Source organism: Ochotona curzoniae, unplaced genomic scaffold (assembly GCF_017591425.1).
Source record: "Ochotona curzoniae isolate NIBS_2020 unplaced genomic scaffold, NIBS_Ocur_1.0 contig_517, whole genome shotgun sequence".
Taxonomy (NCBI): domain Eukaryota; kingdom Metazoa; phylum Chordata; class Mammalia; order Lagomorpha; family Ochotonidae; genus Ochotona; species Ochotona curzoniae.
Window position 1 is genome coordinate 2716433 of NW_024466454.1, and position 24120 is coordinate 2740552.

Consider the following 24120-nt stretch of genomic DNA (forward strand, 5'->3'; position numbering starts at 1 on the left):
GCTTGAAGAAAACCATGGGGATCCCTACACGACTATCAAACAAACCTGGCTAGCCTTCAGGAGCAGTTCTGTGGAGATGGGTTCCAGTCACCCCATGTGGCCCTGGAAGTGCAGGTGAGGTTGGTGTAGCCCTTTGAGCCTAGTTAGACCTGAGAATTGTCCAGCAGAGGCAGCTCGAGTCACTGACCCACAGAATCATGTTAGTGATGCATCGTTGCTGCTGCTGGCTAGCAGCATTTGCTAGCAGCATTTGCAGCATCTACTCTGCCCTGCCTTCCAAATACTAAGTGAACTGAAGTATGAGTTTGTTTTTCTTATTCAAAGTGCCATTCTTGAAGAAAAGCTCTCTGACATAGGTGGTCTTAGTGTTTGCTCACTGGCTGACTGCCTGTCGTGTGCAACAGTGTTTTCATAGAGGACCAGCTCCCTAAAAAAAGGATAGTGAACTGTCAGGTAACCTTTTACACCCTGTGAATATGTTAATGTAATTTTTTCAGGGTTATTGTAAGTGTTGTGTTTATTGCTCAGTGACTTCTTGGCTGTCATATACAATGATGGGGCATGACTAAGGAAAAGTGAAGAAAGGAGGGTAAATTAAGCTAGGCTTCTCAATACCGTGAGACCCTTGATGTCGCATTTACCTTCACTATTGTTTGGGCAACTTCCTTACTCATTCCAGGGACTCTAAAGACCAAGTGGCAGCCTTCGCCTTGAGACTACCTTGGATCTTCTCAAGCACTGCAGCAGTTTGCTGACGACAGTGCCTTTGGCCTAGCCCTCCCAAAGCCCCAGGTGGGATTTTTTTTTCTTTAAGATCTTGGAATAAACTAAGATGCCTGGAGGGAGTTGAAGGGTGGGGCTTAGATTCCTTCTCTAAAAGCAAATCTGGGTTCTGAGCCTTTTTTTTTTGCCGCCTCCAAATCACTCCACACAAGTCTGATAAAGGCACTTTGTTTAAACCGACCTACAGATTCTTGAATCTCCAATCCGCAGCAGCCACTGGTGTGTCAGAGGGTGAGATCCAGCCCTGCCCTTCCTTGAACTCTGTGCTCCTCTCATCCCACAGGGATGCGACATTTGCAGTACTGCTGCCAAAAACTAAGTCCTGTGTGTTCTTTAAGATCCATGTAAGCTTTGCTGCTGACATCCTTCTGAATTCCAGTCAGTTTAAGATGTTCCCTTAGCACTGGTCATGCGAACATTCATTAGATACCAGGCACCTACCTAACTTAAAACTCAAGGCCACCTTGATACTTGTTAAACTTTGTGGTATCCTTGCCCTTAGCGTGGATGATAATTTGTTCTAGGAAGTCCTTAGGATCATGCCCTAAATGACAACTGAGATTCTTTAGGCACATCTATGTAATTTTCTTCATTTACAAGGATTGAATGGGGTTATGTTGCTGTAACAGATCTTTAGCAAGGCTGGCAGGACTTTGGTGTTGTATATGCTTAGGATGGAAGGGAAGGAAGCAGCTGGGTCTTGAAATTACATGTTGGCAGATCATTGTTATCAAAGGGTTCCTTGATAAAGAGTTCCTGCTCCATCTGTTTCCTTTGTAAATTAGATTTCTCTGGGAGAATTTTATATTTAAGGAATTAAAATGTGGTAGGAAGATTTCAGAAGCCCCATCTTTCTTTTGGCAGAAGTATGACTTAGTGCAGTGCATGCCCCAGGCTGCCCTGGAGACCAGCCCTGTCCCACCCTGCCACCATACCTGGGAACTGCTCCCCGTCAGACTCCTCCCGCAGCTGCTCACTCCTCCGGCTCTCTCGGGCCTCCCTCCAGCGCAGCTTCTGGATAGATGGATTTCGAAGGCATTTGCGTACACGGCATTTCTTCCGCTGTACAGTTTCTGGGCAGGGTGCACCTCCAAACTGAGGCTCCATTTGGATCATCCGGGTTCGAATCATGTGACCTTTTCCACATGACTTGTTGCATTCTGACCACTGGGCCCACTCGGTGAGTTCACAGTCAATGGCTGGCAAGAGAGAGAGGGGTGGAAGTGTATTGCAGATCTGAAAAGATTCAGCCACTTGGCACTCCCCTTTGATCATCTCGGCAAACCTTCAGAGTACAGAGCAGGCTTTGTTACTTCAGCTCCTGTGGTTGGTGAACAGGGGTAAGATTACCCATAGCCCATAGCCCACAGCCTATGCTTTTGATTCCAGGCTTTGGGAAACATGGGTGATGTGTTCAGAGCCTGTTGGCCTGCTGTCTAAGCCAGACCAGCTCAAATGGCATGGATTACTCTCCCAGAAGCCCAACGGCCTGGGTTTTCTCAGGGAAGACATAGCTCACTGGTGTTTTTAGAGCAAGGGCAACAAGGCCCCTTGCTGCTAGCTTTGGAGGAACAAGCCAACAGCTTAGATGGCTGCCCCTTGTGTGTTAGTACCAAGGACATTGTGACTTGTTTTTGATATCATCTTGTGCCTCTGGTTGGTGGTCTGTGCAAAAAACCACAGCAGCCAGAAATGGGTCAGGAGCAAGTTGTGGTTTATGGTTTATTACAGTAGAGAGCCAGGACATTTAACAAATGTGAAGGAGAAATAACACATCAGTCTGATTGTCATGACAAATGATCTTAAGGTCTTCATTGGCCTGGCAAGGCTAGGGCCAGGCTGGAGCCAGGAAGGCCTAATTGAGTGCCATTGTGCCATTCTCAGGCTTCCCTTCCCCCACCCCCCTGGGAGCTCAGGTAGTTTTTTGACTGCACATAGATGCTACTATTTTTCTTACTAGGTTGTGAAGAATGAAAGTGCGTCCCCACCCCTCTCAAAATGATCCATAAGGGTTCATTTTTCCTCCCGTCTTTCAGTAGGTTCTGTGGCTATGATAAATAAGGAAGAAATTCAGGTAGAAGCAACTGGGTCAGCTGTACCTAATTGAAAGCACCAGGCTTGGTTTAGCTGATGGATCAGGGTTATCTCCTGACATGTGACTATGTGCAGCCAGCACTGCCCAGCAGCTGTCGTATGGAGCACTGATTGAAGCCTTTACTTGCCGGGTCCAGTACTTACAGACCAACTAAGGAAGTGTTTTCTGCTGTTCAGATGAGGAAACTGGGGCACCAACTGGGGAACCGCAAGGACTGGACCTTGGGCCTGGACAGCAGCTGGAGGTACTACCAAGGGGAGGGAGAGTGAAAAGTTACAAGTGCCCGCCCTTTCACCACCTAAAAGAGCAGTTCTCTTGAAGACTAGGCAGTGAAACAGGAGCTTTTCTTGAGATTAGTGCCCAGATCATAAAGATAGCTGGCTGCAGACTTTCAAGGGAGTGGGCAGAGACCTGCTGGGGACCTGGTGGTTTACTGGTCTTCCAGGCTGCAGGAGGCACTGATTACCCATGAGTGGAAGTTGTTATTAGTTAAAGAAAATGGTAAAAGGGAAGAGAAACAGGGTTCAAAAGCTTGGAAATTCTGTGGATCAGACAAGCTCATAATTGGGAGAACTATGGTTTATTGAAATTATGTAAGTCTGAGCAACTTGCAATTTGTTGTAGACTGTAATGGGAAATCCATTTTGCTAAGGAGATCATAAAGAACCATGCCAGTGCAAAGACCAAAACCTCATGCTGTTTGCCCCCTGTAAACACTTTCACTATAGGATTGGCATATTATCAATGTGATAGAGCTGGCTTGCAGTCACTGGGCTCGGGACTGCAAGGGGGGAGGTGGGGAGTAATGGAGTTTGGGGTTCGAACTTACGGCATTCAGGCAGCATGCACTTCTCCGCCTGCTCCAGCTCCTCGTTACAGTCTCCGAGTTCCGCTAGAGACTTCAGCATCCGCTGGCGGGTCCGCATGCCCTTCCCACAGGTCACACTGCAGTCGCTCCACTCGGACCACGGGGACAGCAAGCATGGGATGGTGTCTAGATCAAGAGCCAGGTCTGCCTTTCAGAATGAGCTTTGACTTGCTTTCCTCTCTTTAGCCCTACAAGGTCTTCCCTTCCCCACCTCTTGCTTTAGCCCCCACTAGTGACTCGGCAACCTATAGCTCTTGTTTATCTCCTGCATTGTGGTCAGGACTTGACATCAAATGAGACTCAATAATCTGAAAATACTTGAAACAGCTCTTGAGGGGCTACCAGCACTCCTTGAGAACCCCTAGGAACTGTGTGTGTTACAGGGTAGCCTCAGCCCAATGTTCTTGGATACTGCCTTTGGAATTTGTGTTTGTAAGCATTCACGTGTTGCTGAGCTGGCCTGCACACATTTATGCTTGGAGCAAGGGCTGCTAAGCTTTACAGAGCCTGACCATTCCAATGTAGAATAGGAGCGCACTGCACTGGGCCATTGTGTCCTGCCTATTACCTGAAATGTGCAGTCTACCCAGAGGTCAGCTGTTTGTTACCCCAGTGTTGCTTAGGGTTCTCTAAAAAAAGGCACAGTTATTTCCCCTCCCCTGTGGCTCTCATCCTTACCAATAAGATAACATAGGTCATGCTTTTCTCCTGCGCCTGCTCAGCTTCCCGTTTCCAGGTACTCTGGAGGACGGAGAGATGACTAGGCAACTACTCACGGCACTCGGGCATCATGCACTTCTCGGTCTGGGACGTGTCTGCCTTGCACATGGAACCATCCGCGGGGCTCATCTTGACCATGCGATGCCGCTTCTTCATGCCCATCCCACAGGTGGCGCTGCACTCATCCCATTCGCTCCACTCCGTCATTAGGCAGCTGCTGGGAGCTGGGGAAGGTCCCAGTGAGTTGTGGTCCTGCCGTCAACCCCTGCAGTGGCTCCTGCCCATGCCACCCACCCACCAAGCACTCTCACTCACAGCACTCTTCATTGACTGTGCACTTCTCGGTCTCCTCGGTTGGCAGCGTGCACACGGAGCCATCCTCGGGGAACTGCTTCACATATCTTTCCCGCGACCGCATGCCTGTGCCACAGGAGATGCTGCAAGGCGACCAGGTGATCCACTCGGACATGGTGCAGGTGGAGCCGTCTGCAACACAGGAGCGGAGAGCATGCTGCAGGAGGGTGGCAGGGGGGACAGCCATGAGGAGCAACTCCCCAGAACTGCCCATGGCAGGAAGCACTAGGCAGGGGAACTGAAAGGGAGAACATCTCTAAACCGGGAATTGTTCCCCTAGGGGAGGTGCCCATTTGTGGGGCACTCAGAAGTCTCATCCCATGGAAAATACATTTGAATAATGCTCAGATTCATAAAGGATGTGTATGTATGAGTGTATATGCACACACACAGGTTTATACAAAACATGTACCACAAGGTATCTTACATTTAAGACAATTTTATATAATTTAAGACAAACAATCGGTTTCTGTGATCTACAGTGTTAATACGTTTAGGACCATTGAATAAGATGATGCACTTCCTTCAGTGCACCTGTGCCTGGTAGGTACAGTGCAGTTAATAGAACATTTTCATCCTTGCAGGAAGTTCCCTTGGACAGTGTTGGAAGACCTGACATATCCTGATAGGTGGAAGCTCTTAGAGGAAATAGACTGATCATGTCATGATGCATTTAAACAGCAGAAAATTAAACTTGTAACTGTTACTGAGGGACTATACTGTGCTAATACTGGGAGGAAAGAACCCATATATCTGCAGAGCTGTATCGTGGAAAGCAAAAACAGAATCGACAAGTTAAACCTAAGGGCAGGCTATTAGAAGACATGAGGTAATATCACAGCAGGTAATCTTGTTCTAGTGTAATTCAACTGGGGGGTATGAGACTTGATTTCCCCCCCCCCCCCCCCATCCAGGCTTCCTTTGTCCAGCTAGATAGCTAGAGGGAGGTGCTCCAGGCAAGTTCTGCCCTGCAAGTGTTCCTCAGGTGCTAAAGTAATGTGTGTAAGCACACACTTGCATAAATGTCCCTCAGTTGGTGCCTTGGAAGGTGGACAGAGCGGGAGATGACAAAGCCATTGCTGATGGGCTTGGCTCCAACAGGCGCCATACTGCACAATTCCACCAGACCCTTTTCCTGTTGTCTGAGTTCTTGTGCCATGTGCACAGGGACCTCTGTTGCCTTTCCATCTCACCACTTGCTCCAATCCATCAGTGCAGCGCCTCGCTTCCAGGAGTCACCGGAGAACTTCCCTGGCTCCGAGTGAGGCAAAGAGCATGTGCCTTGAGAATGACAATCGGGCACTGCTCACGATGATTCAGAACCAGCATTCCTACCTGGACATGTTAGGACTGGGGTGAGGAAGGACTCCAACCACATGTAGAGTTCCAGAACGGAGCCTTCGTCCAGGATAGGCCAGTCACCACTTTGTCCTGCCTGCGTTTAGGGATGGTCTGGCTATAGCATGGTTTTCTCCCCTCCAGAGTGCCTATGCAGGGGTAATATCAGTTGGCAATGAATGCCTGTGCAGCCAGGAGAGGCAGGGAGCAAGCTGCAGTGAGTCTGTCTTCACCCTCAGCCTGGATAGGGGTCATCTTACATCCTTGTGCCAGTCTAGCTCATACCTCCCTTCCCATCACTCCAGTGCACCTGCAAGAAGTTCAGTCCCAGCCCAGAAACAGCTCTGTGCAGCAGAGCCATGGACCTTGGCCCTGCGGGCAGCTGAGCGCACTCTGGAAGTTGGGTCATCATGACACAGTGCAAGCCTGACCTTTGGGGCAGCTGCAGATGGAGCAGCTGAAAATTTGACAGCAGCCTGGAAATTCTAACACAACAAAGCAAGCATTCCAAACTCAGACAGTGGTGGAAAACAGATAAGGGGCCATGGATCTGGGCTCAATCTTGGCCAGCCTACTTGTTGGTTCCTTAAAAAGAGACTGGAGTTAAGGCCCAGAGACTCATTTACGTGTCTCTCTCCCAAGTGGAGAACCCAGCTGGCAGTTAGTCAGGATTCTAGTACCCCCACCAGCAGTGCCACCTAATTGCCAGGCAGCTTCCTCCCCTTCCCAAGTTTCTGCCAGCCCTGGGATTGTTGGGTATCTCACCTTCATCACTGCAGCCGGGGCCCATGCAGGGCTGGAAGTCCTGGGTGTCTGGACAGGGGACACTGAGGTCCAGCTGTGCCTTCAGCATGCGCTGCCGCATCCTCTTGCCTTTGTCGCAGGTGGAGGAGCTGCAGGCGGACCATGGGGACCAGTTGGAGTAGATGCAGGTTTCAGGGGTATCATCTGGAATGAACATTTCACACGTTTTCCCTGGAAAGTATTGCGCAAACTGTGCCTGGCCCCACTCCCATACAAACTTGTGTGATGAGAACAAAAGCCCTGTTGCCAGAGCGGCTTCTGTTCATGGCTGTTCCTGGGATGGAGGCAGTTCCCTTTCCCTTAGGATGCACAGGTAGCATCCTGTTAACGAGGACCCAAGTAATAGCAACAGTTCTTTTCCCCTGCCCCGCTCTTTACTTCCGGTCCCTCGCACACAGTCCACATTCATGGAGGCCTGTCGCAGGCAATTTCGGAGAGCAGAGGTCACTGTGTGTGTTTTAAATCCCCTCTATTTGCCCATGCTGTGGGGTCTGATGGAGATCCGGTCAGCTGATGGTCAGGAAGCATTGCACTCAGCCCGTGCTTGCATCATTCTAACAACCCCAGGGGAGTTTATCCCACTGATAATTCGCAACAACACTGTGGGAGGCAGGTGCTGTGGTTATTCCCATTTCTCTGAGGAAACGGAAGTAGAAAAGTCGGCTCATTGTCCCAGGGCTATAGGGGAATCCAGGTGGTCTGGTTCCAGATCTTGTGAGGAGAAAACCTGACCTCATAACTCTGGCCCGACCCCTCCCTCTCTCCCTGGACTGCTGGACATGGGCTGGGGAAGTGGGTGTGTCTGCTCTGCATGTCAAATCTAAACACAGTACAGTCTGCATACTGGGCAGCTGACTCGGCCACCACTGAACGCAGTCACAGATTTCCATGTCATAGCTTCCCAGAGTTCTTGAGATTTTTCTGCCTAATCTTGGCCTTGTTTTAGATTATTTCTTCAGCAGAAATCTTCAAAGATAGGATTACCAAGTCAAAGGATACCAAGATTTCTAAGGTTCTGAAACAAGTTAGATTATTGCTTTGCCTAAACATCTTGCCAATTCGCACTTGGTACCATGGACAACCACGTACCTTCATCTTTCTCTTCTGGAACCAGGTCAGCCACGATATCATCCACATTGTCAGGTACAATATTGCATTGTTCCCCCTACCAAAGGAATTACATTTGAGGGATCACATTAGAGAGTGGGGTGAACATGCAGGGGAAAGATGATGGGGCGTGAAGTCTGATTTTCATGTTGTGTATAAACCCCACACTGTGGCCAAAATCTGGGCCAGTTTTCCCAGTCTCAGTGAAAAAGAAGGCAGAACAGGGAGGGATCCTGACCCATGGCAGCCATTAGCAACTGAGGACAGAACTCAGCAATGCCCACTGGCCTGTCAGATCATTCATTTGTGCTCTGGCCTTGAACTGTTTTCCCCCTAAATGTATTGTGAAGTATCCAGAAGCACTGAGAATTTACATCGGGGCTGTTTTCTGCTAGGAACCTCCTGGTTCTAGAGCAGAAGGGTGAACCCCCTTGGTGTTCCTCGGGGTGATGGTCAGTGCTCAGGGCATCCAGTAACCCAGTACCTTTCGGGCGATTCTCTCGATGACAACTCTGGCCACTTGAGTGATGGAACCACCTTCTGGGTCGTAGAAAGGACTCTGAGGATGGTCCAGACTGGTTAGGGGCCGGATTTTCTCCTGGGGAATTGTGGGCTTGTTGGGGGACTGCAGTGAGGGGGAAAAAAAAAATCAATATTGACAGAAAAAAAAAAACTGACAAAAATCACAAAGGCACTAACAGGCTGGCATCCCACTCAGGAATGTGAATCAGCTCCAGCTACTGCGCTTGTGATTCACCTTCCTGTTGATGTTCCTGGGAGGACAATGCAAAATGGCCCAAGTGCTTAGGTTCCTCCAGCCCAAATAGGAGACCAGAATGGAGCTTCAGAATCGGGGCTTTGGCCCAGCTTAGAGCTTGCTGTTCTGGCCACTGGGGGGAGTGACCCAATGAGTGGAAGTTCTTTGCCTTTCTGTTGCTCTGCCTTTCAAATAAAAAAATAAATAAATAAACACAAAATTAAAAAAACGCAATGACTGTTTAAACTCTGAATGACTGTCATCCAAAAAGAAGAAAATACATCTTGGTGAGGATGAGGCGGGGGAAAGTATTGTACTCTACCACTGATGGGAATGTAAACTAGTACAATCATGATGGAAGACAGTATGGAGATTCCTCAGAGTTCTGCAAGTACATCTCCCATATGACCCAGCCATCCCATTCCTGGAAATTTACCCAGAAGGAGTGAAATCGGCATAGGAAAGAGTTAGCTGTACCCCCATGTTTATTGCATTTCAATTCACAGTAGCTAAGATAGAATCAACTCAGGGGCCCATCAACTGATGACTGGATACATAAAACATGGTATATATACACTATGGAATACCATTCAGGCATAAAAAATGAAATCCTGTGTTATAAAACAACATGGATACAACAAGAAGCCATTATGCTTAATGAAATAAGCGATTCTCAAATATGTTTTCTCTGATCTGTGGCAGTTAATATGTATTAGACAACAAACTATATAGTAATGAAGTGGACAATTTATGCTACGAGTGTCACTTTTTAGTCCTTGTTTCTCCTGTGGAACTGTTCTATTTTTTAGTTGTTGAATATGATGGTTAGCAGTGAATCAAGCCTATGATTGAATTATGTCCGTGCAAAGCCTGCTGAAAGGCAGAGTGAGGGGGGAAGGAAGTGGGGTTGTCTTCTTGGAACTGTACCAATGGGATGCGGGAAATCTGTTTTCTTTGTATTCATAGAAAGCAAATAATCATAAATGCATCTTTTCAAAAGCAATTTAGGAATTTAATAAGTATAACTATGATTAGTACTTAAGGAATTGTAGTCATGTCACACCCTGAAATTAGAAACTGTAGGTCCGAATGTGAAAATTCTCTCACTTGGTAGACTCATGCCCTGAGACTGTTTTGGAGGGGTTGCCCCAGTGAGGACATGGCTTAGCCATGTCAGCCTAGGCCCACATGTCTTCCTGCAAGGGCCAGGCATTGGCAAACGGTCTTTTCTATAGAGGGTCATGTGCTAAATATTTCAGGCTTTTTGAGCTACATTGGAACCTGCAGCAACTACTCAACTTCGTTCTGCCGTGGGACGGCAGCCCCACATGATGTGTGGTGGATCAGTGTAGCTTTGAAAACTTGTATCCACAAATTAGGTCATAGGGCAGATTTGCTTCATATGTGGTAGCTTGCTGATGTCTGTTCTAGACTTCACTGATTTTCTGGTGGCTCTAGCTGGTGGCCACATTTGGCTTGCTGACCCCAATTAATGTCTGAGACAAACAGTATCCTGGACAAATCCAAATGCCTTAGTTTGTCCTCTGGCAGCCTGTGAGGTCTGCCCCTGCATCACGCACGTGGACTTTCTTCTCTCTCTTCTCCATGTGCTCGGCATGCTGCTCCCTCTCTTGCCTGTGGTCTGCTTTTACCTGGGCCCTTTCTCCAGTCCATCCCTGGTCACTACATCACACTCGCCTCAACCCTCCTGTCTGTGATGGCACACCATGCCAGCCTCCCCTACCCGTATGTCCATTTGCACAGGACACGGCCTGCAGCAGATTCATCTCTGTGTCCACGACAGAGCTGGGCAAGGAGGGGGTGCTCTGGAGGTTCATCACTCCCACCTGGGGGGGCACACCCACCTCATAGGTCACACCACTGTCGGTGCCGGCATCCCAGGGAATCAGGTCTTGCACCACCTTCTGCACCCAGCCGCATTCCTTGGTGCACAGATCCTCCGCTGACAGACCCACATTCCAGTCGGGGCTGGGGCCCATCATAGTCAGGAAGGACATCAAGTGGCGTGTCCTGTCCACGGAAAATTCAGCTGATGGCGCTGCTCTCCTGCAAACCAGAGACAGAGAGCATTACTCTGGGAACTCCTGGGGTACACATGCTGAGGGACATCTGGTCCAAATGTTGTAAATGGGATGAGAGACAGGGTGGGGACAGCATGGCTGACCCTGGGATTTATACACTCTCCTGAGCCCATCTGTCAGGCCAGCAATGGAGAGAACCACAGGCGAGCATTCTGCCCAGTTTGCAATTGTCTGTAGGACATCTCATATCCTTGCTTATTTATTCGCTGAGCTGTTTGTGATCATCTTTCACTGGAGCTTGTTCTGGAAAAGCAGGCTCTGTCTGGTTTATTCTTGTGCCTGGCTCAGTGAGTATTTTCGAATAAGTAAATGTTCAAGTACTATTCATTGTGTGTGTGTGTGCCTCTCTGTGTTGCATGTGACATGAATGTAACAAAAACTGCTTGATCATTTTTGTTATTTTAAGATCTATTTTTATTGAAAAGTCAGGTATATAGAGAAGAGGTGAGACAGAGAGGAAGATCTTCCATCTGATTCACTCCCCAAGCAGCCATAATGGTCAGAGCTGATCTGAAGCCAGGAGCCAGGAGCTTCCTCCAGGTCTCCCATGAGGGTGCAGAATACCAAGGCATTGGGCCAACCTCGACTTCTTTCCCAGACCACAAGCAGGGAGCTGGATGGGAAGTGGGGGCTGCTAAGGTTAGAATTGGCGTCCATATGGGATCCTGATGCATTCAAGGCGAGGACTTCGGTCACTAGGCTATCGTGCTGGGCCCTCATGCAAGGACTATCTCAGAAGAAACTTCACAGGAAATACAATTAAGAGAGGTTTTGCTACAAAAAATTTTTTGAAATTCATGCATTATTTTTCATACTGCATGTTTCCCATGAATATTCCTCCTCGTGGTGGACCTGGGAAGATTAGGGATGAGGAATCCGAGACCCTGGAAGTTTTGTAGCTGAGCCAGAGTTGCAAAGTTCAGTGGTAGAATGGAGATCGCGATGCAAGGGCATACAGTTGGAGGTCAACGCTTCCTCAGTCATCTTCATCTAAATCCTCCTGTGTCCCTGTCCACTGTGTTGGGCATTCTATCGTGGCATTTGAGGGAGCATCCTCTGCAGCCTGGGGCTGCCTCCACTGCCTTGGCCCCAGGTGCCTATCCACTGGAGTGCCCACCTGCTGTTCGCTCCTGTCTAGGAGCAGGGATCCAGTGATAGAGCAGACATCATTGGCTGACAACCCCCAAGACTACGTGGCCACAAGAGGGAGCTCTTCGACCTCTATCCCCTCTTGCTGCCAGGACAAGGGCTCAGGAGCTGCTGAGGCTGCAGGGGGTCCATCAGATTGCTGGGGGGGAGGACAGTCCCTCAGCAAATGCTTGTTCACACACCTGTGTGTTCTCATTTGCTCCTATGGCCACCTTGTGGGTTAAGGCTGTCCTCCTGTTTTGCAGAGAGGCAGTGAAAAGCGCACAGAGATAAGTGGATTTGAGGTTGGGGTTTGAAAGCTGCTTGGCCTGACGACTCCCCGGGCTGCTAATCATGAGCACTGCTCGGCCAGGGACCAATGGGTCTCTTCAGTCCAGCCAGCAGCTGGTCAGCTGTACCTGCATAGGTGTCTCTGTGCCCTTTGTTGGGAGCAACTGATTCTGGCTGCCCCACCTGGCCCCAGGTGACTCCAAATCTAGGGCACCCTAGGCAACTGGACCCATGGGTGCCAATGGGACCAACTGATACACACAGTGAGAGAAGCCTGGGCTGGCAAGCTGGCACTGCCTTTTAAAGCTGTGTGGCATTGAGGAAATCACCAACTCCACTTGTGCCTCAGGATCTAAATCTTTAGAATGATGTTATGCACTAAAAATAACTAAATCTGAGTGAGCAAGTGAGCACACATTGCCATCTACTGGTTTCTTCCTCACTTGCCACAAGAGCTGGGACTGGGCACTGGGAAATCTATCTAGAACTCCCATGCGGGTGGCAAGGGCTCAACTACTTGACCCATCTTTGCTGCCTCCCAGGAAGCTGAAATGAAGATCCAGAGCTGGACTGGAACCCAAGCACTGTGATCCAGGACACGGGCATCCTGACTACTGTCTCAACAGGCCACATGCCCACTCTTCAGTGTCTAAATCTTCAAAATGGGGATATGTGTCTACTCCAAAGGTTCTTGCATTAAGTGGCCTAGAGAACTTAGCTCAATGCCTAGCACCTGGGCCAGTATAGTCCAGTATAGTACGGCCATTGAGCGATTCCTAGGGCAGTGTTGGGCCTGCCTGGCTGTACCTACCAACCAGAGGCTGCTGCCATCTCGTGGGGTTTCCTTATGCCCCCAGTGTGCTTCGACCTTTGGGTTGTCCAGGTGTCCCTTGGGAGGCAGGCTTCTTTTGGTATTGTTAGAGACTGCCCACCTAGCCCGTTGCCTTCCATGCATCTAAGTATGTAACCTTGGGTCAGGTTAGTCATTCTTGTCCTGTGCCCCATGGGTGACACAATGATGCCTGAGGGAACAAGAACAGTCCTACCCAGGGATCTCAAGCTGGAGAAACCAATCCAGCGCCCCGCCCAGCACTTGATCCTGCTACTATGCCTGGGTGAGGGATGGGGACCTGGGAGGGAAGGGTGAACATTCTCAAAAGCTGCAGGCAGCCTGAGGGAGGCACGCTCCAGACCCTCCCGCTCCAGGGCTTCCAGGGGCAGCCAAGCTCTGGCCTCCACATGCCCATGGTACCTTTGCATATGGATGGCATTTCACCTCCAGACGCACCTTGCTCCTCACTCTCTCATCTTTGAATAGAAAACCCCTCCATGGTCTCCCCTGATGGGATGCTCCCTGAGGCAGTGTTTCTGCCCTTTTCCAATTGCTCTGGCTTCTGCTGGGCCTTCCCCCAGCATGCTGAGCCCACGCTGTTCTCGACCTCCTTGTTGCCCATCTTCCCCATTAGGTTCCAACAGAGTGAGGACTGTTCTGCCTGCAGCCTGACTTAGAGGATGGCAGGCAGTGGGCTCTTCACAAATGTTTCCTTAAATGAATGAATGACTCCAGGAGGCGCATGTGGGGCTCTCTATGCTCCACCTTACTTCCTTTGACCTTCAAATTTAATTAAACTCACTCCCAAGGATTACTTCTGTATTAAAAATGCTATTTAAAATAATGAAATGGGAAGAGTATCTGTGGGTGTTCCTTGGATGAGAGCAGGTTCTTTGATTTGCTCAAGCTGTCAGTAGAAAGCCTATGGCAGGTTTCTTGCAGGCCGTATCTTCCAGAATATGGTATTTTGCTAATTGGGTTCCATTTTGCTGTCTGCAATTTAAATTCATACATGCTTTCTTAGCACAGAGTTGATCTGACCATTCTAATATCAGGGCATGTTATACTGCATGACGATGAAAAAAGTGCGATTTTCAGGGTAAGACAAAACTACATATTAGTGGCACAGATTGGGCATCCCAGAAACTATACAGATAAGAATTTATGCAAAATAGGCTCTTCAATTTAGGGGAAAAGAAGGATTATGCAACAAGCAGGATGAAGCTAAATTAATTGTAACCAAAATTGGATTCACTTATTAGAATCTGATAAAAATATTAATGATAACTGAGTGGAATATTGAACAACCATATCACAGCCCAAGTCATTTTTGCAGGAAAAGCAAGCAGGAGAAATATTAATTTCCTCAGTTTGAAAACAATGAAGGCAATCAGGAAGAAGGAAATTAGCAGAGTGGATAATATTTAATTAAAAATATCTGTAAAATGCAAATGAAAGAAAATATCTGTATAAAGCAAACAAGAACATACATAGAACAGATCTAGTGCAAAAATCTGAGAAGTAAAATGCTGTCATGTATGAAATAAAAAAGGAAAAAAAAAGATTATTTTTTCTGATTGTTGGGGTTAGAGAGAGAAAAATCTTCCAGCAGTGGAGCAGGCCAGAGGGCAGGCCCTTCATTTAGGCCTGTCCTGTGGGCGGCAGGGCCCAAGCGTCCGGGCCAGCTCACACTGCTTCCCCAGGCCTGTGAGCTGAGCCGAAGCGGCACAGCTGAGTCTTGAACCAATGTTCCCATGGAATACTGGTGTCGCAGGTGGTGTGGTCTCACCTTGGGATGCTGCTGCATGTGGAATGTTCCATGTCTGACCTCATGTGATGAGCCAGTCAGATGCAAGCACGCTAAAAATATTGTACAAAATGATTTCCATACTATGTGCATAAAGTACATTTGCAAAATAGGAGCAACATCATTTCCACCCCAAAGTTTAGTTTGGAGGAGACTGCTTTTCCTGTGACCCACACATAATGGGGTTTGGCAGGGACAGGGGACAGGCTTTTGCTTATGGCACCTCTTAAGATACCTGTGTCCCTGGCTCCAGCCACAGCTCCACTTCCGATTCCAGGTTCCTGGGAGACAAGGAGACAGCCTGCGTACCTACGTTCCGTTCCTGCCACCAATGGGAGAGACCAGATTGAGCTCCGGACTGCTGGCTTCAGCCTGTCCTAACTCTGACTGTTATGGGCATTTGGGAAGTGAACCAGCAAATGGAAAATTTCTGACATTTGTCTGTCCGCCATTCAAATAAAACTACATAACATTTATTTAAAAATTGATTCACTGAAGGTTTCTTTTTCAATGTTTCCAAACAAAACTTCCAGAAACACCACAAAACAGGCAATAAAGGAGTTTAGTGTTACTCCTAGGGAATGTATTAACCCTCTTCCTATTGCAGATCCACATGAGTGAGGTTCAGAAGTTTTCCTAAACCCGGAAATACAGGTTGTGCTGCTGATCATGCCTAGCTTTCAAAGTTGCAGAATCCCGGGTCAGCCACGAGGGGGCGCCCAAACCATTCATTGGACAAGAGTCCTGGATGAGTGGAGGAAAATGAATGGGGTTCCCACTGAGTGGGAAAACTTGGTTAACAACCAGGATTCCAGCTCAGCCCGAAAGCATAGCCCCACCACCTGCTCCTCTAGTCCAACTACTGTTTTCCTTTATAATCCTGAGTTCCTCATGGACCTCGGCTCTGGCTGCAGGAAATGGAGGGGCGGGGGGTAGGCTTGAAGCTTGCAGCCCTGGATGAAAAGAAAAATCCATCCTCTTGGTCTCCGTGGGTTTCTGGAGAGATTGCGCCCCTTCCTCACCGGCTGCACAGCCACTACCCTGCCTTCATCAGATTAAGCCGAGTGGCTGGGAAGAATTTAAGGAGATCACATCCTTTTGCAGGATTCATTGGAAGAAAGAAAAAATCACATTGAGTATTTTCAGTACTCCTCAGCTTAGACCCTCCCCCTCCACTGGAACCAGTGGGTGGTCCAAGTTCAGAATGGAAGGGCAGAGAATCTAGCCCCTTTGACTCGGGCAGCTTCCAAGGGACAGGCAGGAACAACTCTGGGTTTTTGTTCAGAATCTGAGGTTCCTGTCTCTACCTGTACGTGGGGCTGTTGCAGCCCCTGCTTGACTTACTGAGCTGAGCCAGTCAGCAGCTGATTTGTTCATTCACAGCTGTCCGTTGAGAAGTGGTGGGGAGAAAGATGAAAATCATTGAAAATCAAGTCAGTTGCAGCGGGCAGGACCTGGCAAAGTAGGTCAACCCGGCCCTCCCCTGGGGCTCACACAGGGTGGCATCCCGTTAACCTCAATGGGAAGGGCTGGGGGGGAGGTGGGAGGAGGGGGAGGGTGGGAGGGCGGGGGCGGGGCTCTTTCTGCAAAACGAAGCTTGGCTGCACCAAGGCATCCTGACTTGATTTCCTAATGAGATCTGGAAGAGGAAAAGGAAGATCAGGGAATGGGAAAAATCAGAGGAAAAGCCTTGTCTCCGTAACAGGCTGGCAATGTGGCTGGCCAAGGATGGACTGTCTGGGTGAGTTGGCGTCTGCCCTCCAGCAGTTCTGTTGTGTGGCACCCTCAGGAAGTCCGGGGAATGGGCACAGGGGAGAAGGAGGCCCAAACTACTGATTTCTGATTTTCAGAAAGATTTTGTCATCTTAGAAAAGGAAACATGTGGGCCTGATGTGGTAGCCTAGCAGTTAATGTGTTCGCTTTGAATGTGCAGGGATCGCATATGGCCTGGGAAAGCCGAGAATGGCCTGGGGCCTTGGAATCCTGCACCTGTGTGGGAGACCTGGGGGAAGTTCCTGGCTCCTGGCTTTGGATTGGTGCAGCTCCTCTCTGTCTCTCCTGTCTGTCTCTCCTCTCTGTATATATGACTTAACAATAAAAAAATTAATATTTAAAGAATAAAAAGGAAACATGGGGCCACTGTGTGGCGAGTGGGTAAAACCACTGCCTGAGATGCCAACATCCCATACGGCTGCTCCAGTTCCCATCCAGCTCCCTGATGAGGCACCTGGGAAAGCAGTGGGAGATGGTCCAGGCTTGTGGGCCCCACCGCCTGCTCCTGGCTTTGGCTGGGCCCAGCAAAGGCCACCGCAGCTGTCTGGGAAGTGAACCAGCAGATAGAAGTTCTTTGTGTCTCCCTCTGTCTAACTCTTTCAAATAACTAAATCTTAAAATATGCAAGCAGGAAACATACTCCCGTGACCTCTAATCCCCCAGAGCCCCCGGGCCGCTCTCTCCTTACACAGAGCCACGTGTGCGTGTCCACTCTGGACCCACACTTCTGCTCACATCCCACCTGCTCCGGATGCTTCCCCATCATTCAGCAGAAGGGCTTCTCAGGCAGGCCACAGAGGGGTTTCATGCGGATAATTGCAAAGGGCCTTTCGCAGCCCTGATGCGCCATGATCCCTCGGCAGCCGGGGCACAGCTTCCGGAACACCCTTCCTCCTCTCCGAACACACCTCCGGCCTGGTCTCCTTGCGCTGCCTCCTCTCTTTCCTTTACAGACTGGTCCATTCGGGAGCCCTCCTAGAGTCAGTCCTGAACTTCAGTGCTCTCCTCAAGCTCTCTGTCCACGCCCGTGGCACTGGCATTGCTTGTTTGCTCCGAATTCAGTACCTCAGCGCAGGATTGTCGCCCTGAGATTCTGGGTGAGCCGGCTCCCGGGGGCCTTGCCGCCTCTAGCTGGGCATCATGAAGACACCCTAACAACCCAGCACCTTCAGCGCCCGCCTCGTGGTCTTTCCCTCTGCACGTCACCGAATGCTCCCTGTCATAGGAGGATGCCCTGTGCGCGGCTCTGCTGACTTCTCAGCCCTGGAGGCGACGGGAATGCTCGCTTTCCCTTCCTCCCTTTCTCATGACCCCGTCCTGTTGTGTTCCTTCTCGGGCATCGCTCACGTGGCTCTCTCTCCATTGTCATCACCACGCCCTTGCTAACCCAAAGCACAGTTCATTCTCTCCTGCTCTCTGCCGCAGTGCCCTCACTTACCCTTTTGCATGGGAGCCGTGTGTGTGCGCATGCGTGCATGCAGATCTGAGCACACCATCCTTCTTATAACCTTTCAATGATTTCCCATTGCTTCTAGTGTAAAAATCAAAATCTTAATGTTGCATATCACGGACCCGCCCCAAACTCTTCTTCGATTTCTGGAGCTAGTGACACCATTTATCTATCTTAAATGCTCCAAGTACACTCCACCCCCCCATGTCCTCACTCTGGGCCTTTCCTTATGTTCGTCTCTGGATTTTCTGGAAGGTTCTCCTTGCTTTGTTTCTAATTTTTCTTAAAAAAATTTTTTTTTAATCTGAAAGGCAGATTAAGAGAGAGTCAGAGAAAGAATGTATTTTTCATGTGTTGGTTCACTCCTTAAAATGGCCGTAAGAGCTGGGGTCAGAAAAAGCCAACAACCTGAGAATCCATTTGAGTTTCCACATGAGTGACAGGTGCCCACTTCCCAGGCACATCAGCAGGGAGCCGAACAGGAAGCAGTGTAGCCAGGACTTGAACTGGTGCCCCTAACGTGTCAGAGTGCCACTCCTGTGCCACAGGGCTGGCCCCACCTGCATTACTTCTTCACCTTGTCAGACCTTCACACTGGCACTTCCTGGTGGAGGCCCTCTCTGACCCCCAGGCTGGGCCAGCACCCCCTTCACATTCTCTCCTGGCCCCCCTGCCTTTCTCTCTTAGCCAAGCTACATTTGTTTGTGTGGCTGACAGATCCCACTGAACTGGCAGTTCCATTAGAAACGCTGCTCTACTCACCTCGGAGCCCTAAGTACCTTTCCCAGTCGTTTTATTTGGAGACCGATGACAAATGCTCATCGACACCATGAAATGTTTCAATCATCTTTGACAGGAGGATAAGTGAGAGTCAAGATTCTGTTTTGCTTTGAGGTGGAGGCAATTTGATCTGGTCACACTGCTAATTTCATGCTGATCAGAAGCCTGACTGGCAGATAGATAGATTAATTCTAAAGTGGGACAATGAATGAGCTGTCACTTAACCAGAAGGATCTTGTGATAGGCTACGGTGTAGGCATTAGCGCCAGCTGGGTTTGGGACTGCATGTCGACACTGGGCCTGCCCTGTAACTTCAGTGTCAGCACCCCAATCCCTACTTTGTCAGGTTAGGGGGAACGCCAAGTGCAATCATCAACGTAAGGGCTTACCAGGGTACTTGACACACAGTGGATTCTCACAGTAAATGATGTCTTTCTCCTTTCTTCCTTTCCTCTTTCTCTTCTGAATGTATCTTGCTTTAGCTTTTACGCTTCATTCAACTCTGCTTCCTCGAGGGAATCCTGATATCCAAACGCTATGACTCCCAGAGCCCAGCCCACACCTGCCGTTGGGTGCTCGCCTTCTCAGAGAACCCAAGCTGATGTTCCTGTACAGGTTCTGGGAGCCCAGAAACCGAAGTTCAAGGCAGAGCTCAGGCCGCTTAAATTATGGGTGGACTTGACTGCGGTTAGATGTCAAGTGGGCCCACGGTCTAACAATCCATCTATTTAATCTTTTTGTCTCTCCACCCATCTATCTGAAGAAGAATTTGGGGAATTGTCAACACAAACCTGGATCCCAGAGATTCAAGAGCAGATGAAATTGCCAAGTAACAGGGGACAGAACCCTGAGTAAAAGTCGCTCAGTGAGAGGGATTTGCTTTGAGGAAATACACCTGTGGACTCTGAGGTAAATGTGTGTTCAGTCTGTGGTGAATCACGGTGAATCAGGACACCCAGGCGGAGCCCTCTGCAGTGCGAAAGCCACTGGGGGCGAGAGCGAGCAAGTAGCCAGGAGCACACGTGATGTTATTTGCATGAGCAGCACTGTGCTTGCTTATTCATCTGACAGGTAATGCTACTGACCTGAATGACAGCTGGTGTGTGATGGCCATGGGGTAGGTGGCTTCGTGTGCAAGGCTAGGAGGGAACAAGGGTCTATTTGCTACTTACACATTGACAGGCTGCCACGCTGGCCACTGGGCTTTGGCTTTGATGACAGTGAGAACTTCGTCACTCTGCAAAACAAAGAAGCACAGACTGAGTGGACAGAGCTGGGTCCATGAGAACTAGGGAGTTCGGACATGGTGACATCAACTCTCTGCAAGGGAGAGGCTCCGTCTGCCCAGGCGCAAAGCCAGCTCGCCTTGGGATGTGGGAACCCTGGAATCTCAGCAACACCAGAAGGGGTGAATCGAGGGTCTCGTGTGCCTGGAGCATCCTGGACACGGTCAGGCCCACTGAGTCACACCTTTGGTTTCCAGCTTAGCCAGCCCCCTCCCCACAGGATCCAGAGTTGGTTGCCTGGGCTCTGCCTCAGCTGGCCAGACTTTCATGCCATGTGCTTTGTACCCAGCTGAGACAGCAGGATCTGCCATGCAGCCCACATGTGACCTTGGGGACTGTCAAGCAAAGCCCAGGGTTCACTGTCCTGGCTTCTCTCACATATCACTCTTGCTTTGGATAACAGCACATGGAGCACCATTAAAGCATGGAGAATCCCAAATCATTGTTCCAAAGAGTGTTTTGATAATTTCTATTTTGAAGGAAAGTGTTCAGTGGTGGCCAGGATTGGGGCAAAAGCCTGAACTTGGTTGATCTTGCTCAACTTTATTTTGGGGTATGGCTGGGTCTTTGTTTTCAATGCCACACGGGGGTGACAGGTGTCAAACTTTTTGGCAAGGTCTGTATTTATCTCTGGCAGGGGGGTTTCTCCAGAGTGGAGTCGGCTGGCCCTGCTTCTCCCACGTACTTGGCCTGGGTGCAGTGGTGTTCACATACCATTATCCACTAGGCACAGAAAGACCCAGAACATCACCAGCTGGGGAAGGAAAAGCTTTGTGGTCAGTGGAACACATGCCTGGGTCCCGGGGAGTAGAGACTTTGGCTGGCTTGCAGCAATGTCCCACTCCTTAGGGCTGTGCATGGAACATATTTGGGATGAATTATTGAACTTTTCCAGACAATCCTACAGTCCTTAAGGAGACTGGAGGGGATGGAGTCCAGAGGCCTCCCAAGGCTCAGACCCAAGGATGATAAAAGCCTTCTGGTCCACGGAGTCTTGTCTGCCCTCCAGGGGAGGAGCCAGGGGGCCCTGCCAGATGCAGCCCAGCTGCTGCTTGGTGATCCTGTTGACGGTAAAGACTGGGACAGGTGAGCAGAGGCAGCCCGCTGGGGAAGCTGGGGAAGCTGTACCCTGAGCGCAGACTCCCTGGGACGCCCACTTTCGCTGGAAGGAAAGACTCTTTGGATGCATAGATGTCTCCAAAATCTCAAGGCCATAGGAAAAGTATCTCCTGGTCCCAATGCAACTGCTACATTTCTTATGAGGCGTTTGTTGATTTGTTCTCTCTCACTCCTAACAAATATCTCTTGGATGCCTGGGAAGCTGTTTACAATGACATCTCCTGAGGGCCAGCACAGGGTCTCCCCTAACCTTGATGTCCCACACCGAAGCCCTTCATATGACCCTAGACCTCTTCCCGCTGGATGAGAGCCACATCCACCAGCTACTTGGATAGAATCAGAATATGACCCCTTCCTCCTCCTCCCAGCCCCCACGCCAGTCAGGCCCCATGACCTTCTGTAGCTCCAGCTTCCCCTGGACTCCTGGCCACCCCGCCTGCAGTATCTTCTTGCCTTGCCCTAGTTCATCCTCACAGACCGCCAAATTGACCGTGTCCGCTCCCTGCCTACATGCACCCACAACTTCCCGCAATGTCTATGGCCATCTCCAAGCTCCTTAGGGACCACAATCCCTCTCTAGCACCTCGGTCTGCTGTTTTTCTTTGATTTTTAAAATACCAGAATAACATACCCTTACTGCTGGAAATTTAGCAGCACAGACGCACACAACGTCAATGTTGAGCATCTCACACTCCAACTTCCAGCTGGCCTTCTGTCTCCTCTTTTCCCACACTATTACAGCTGACTAGGGATCTTCCCCCTTTCACTATGCTGTGCATCCACCTGTGTGCGCATGCACATTCTATGTAGTTTTGTCCATATACTGCAAGATAGAGCGCACCTTGATCCGCACCATGGCTTTGCATCTTCTTAACTACTGCATCCTGGTGCGCCTCCCATCAGTACACACTGTGGATGCTCCACACTACACAGCAGCTCTCCCCTTTGCTTTTAGTAGTTAAGAAAGTTTTAGAGAGCTTCAAGTTATGACCAGAGGGACTAAAGGGACTAAAGGATGACAGGAGGTGCTTGGTGAGTGTGCCAGGGCAGCTCCAAGCCCTGCGAGCTGGGAGAACTTTCCCTCAGGGGTAGCTGGGCTCTTAGTCTTGAGCGACAGCTCATGGAAGGGGTGTGTGGCCAGAGGACGCCACAGATGGGGCTTCTGCGCATTTCACATTCTAAAGCACGAAGGATTCAACTCCAGAGTAAGCAATCCACATATGAGGCTTCAGTGAAAATCTTGGTTTAACAAGTCTCTGCGGCGCAGGCAGGATCCGTCACGGTCCCCGGGGGAGTCTCCACACAATCACAGGGCATTCCCAATCCCTGCCTTGTTAGGCTGACGTCAAAGACACACCAGTTAAAAGAAAAAAAAAAAAAAGCCCAGAAGGCACTACAGGTCACTTGTGTCTGTGTGTGGTTTTGCTCCGGTACCTGGTGAGTGACACCCCTAGGCATCTTGGCCAGGCCCACAAGCAGAGCCTGGAGCCTGGGCCTTGGCCCTGCCTGGCTCCTCTCCACCCCCTCTGTTCCTCCACCTCCCTGCCTCTTGACCCTCTGCTTCTGTCTCCTGGTTCTGAATGGCAAGGTGCTTCTTCCTGCTATGCCCCGCTTTGCTCCTAGGGGCGCTGATGCTGAACACCCCCAGACCTGGAGTGGTGCCAGGCCATGAGCTCCCATTGGGCCTCCTGCCCTCAGGAAGAGAAACGAGATGCAGTCTCTGGTCGGAGAAACAAGAAACATCACACACAGCAGCAATTCCGTGCTGTTCTCATGGAGGGGGAGGTGAATACCTCACTTAATACCCACATACAGAATCTCACAGACTCCTGCCACTCGTCTCTAAGGCAGGCATTCCTTCTGAATCCACAGAAACAGATTGAGATGGCTAAATGACTTTCTCGACTAGGCAATGGCTGAGCTGGTGCTTAAATTTCACTTGGGCTGTAGAGACCACACTTGTAGCCATCGTGAACTGGCAGAGAGCACAGGGCCCAGGGGCTGTGCACCTGCTGCCCTGAATCCCAGCACAGTCTAGTTTCTGCATATCTTGGCCATGTTTGGAGGGATATCAGATGATGTCCACAGTGCAGTCAGGGTCATTGCTATCCTGAGCAGTGAATGGATGATGAGGGAGGGTGGTGCAGGCTCCCTGAAGTGCAGGGAAGCATGGTGCTACATAAAGAGGGCTCACCCCAGTGGCACCAAAATCCCAGGTGGAGATTCACACACCGGTGTGATGCATGTGGACATCCCATCATCAACTTGCTTCTTACAAAGTCCTTTGGTTGACGAGTTGCACTTGAGATAAGGAAACAGGCTCAGGGCCACTGAGTGGCTTATTGAAGACCATCAGCCCCTGCGGATCCCCCGGGGGTGGAAGGGATGGAGATGGTGGGTGTGTAACTGCAATACTTGAGTTCCTGCTATCCCTGGCTGTTCTCTCTCCACACCCTGCCCCCTCCTGCACTGTCACGTGTCTTTCAGCATGACCACAGTTCCAGGCTGGTGAAGCCCTCCGAGGAGCCCAGGGTTCCCAGCTGCCTCCTGGAGAGCAGCACTTGGAGTCCCGTGGGAGGTTCACCTAGTTGCTCCCACCATTTCCCAGAATTCCAACATATCACCCTCCTAACACCTCGGCGCTGATGGCTTCCTGGCTGGAAAGTAACTTCTTCATCCCTTAGTGCTGAGCAGTAGGCAGTGAGCCATTTTATGAGGTGATAAGA

General features: G+C 49.8%; 1 protein-coding gene across 1 annotated transcript in view; it reads right to left on the reverse strand.

The window, feature by feature from the left end:
* Nucleotides 1-24120, reverse strand: part of SPON1 (spondin 1) — a 279261-nt gene that overhangs the window by 642 nt on the left and 254499 nt on the right. The window contains exons 7-15 of the mRNA XM_040989073.1: nt 20162-20226; nt 10692-10893; nt 8554-8694; nt 8052-8127; nt 6924-7106; nt 4782-4952; nt 4523-4690; nt 3708-3872; nt 1719-1982 (exon numbers count right to left, since the gene is read on the reverse strand). Of these exons, the coding sequence (XP_040845007.1) occupies nt 1719-1982; nt 3708-3872; nt 4523-4690; nt 4782-4952; nt 6924-7106; nt 8052-8127; nt 8554-8694; nt 10692-10893; nt 20162-20226 (1435 nt within the window). The remainder of the gene's footprint in view (nt 1-1718; nt 1983-3707; nt 3873-4522; nt 4691-4781; nt 4953-6923; nt 7107-8051; nt 8128-8553; nt 8695-10691; nt 10894-20161; nt 20227-24120) is intronic.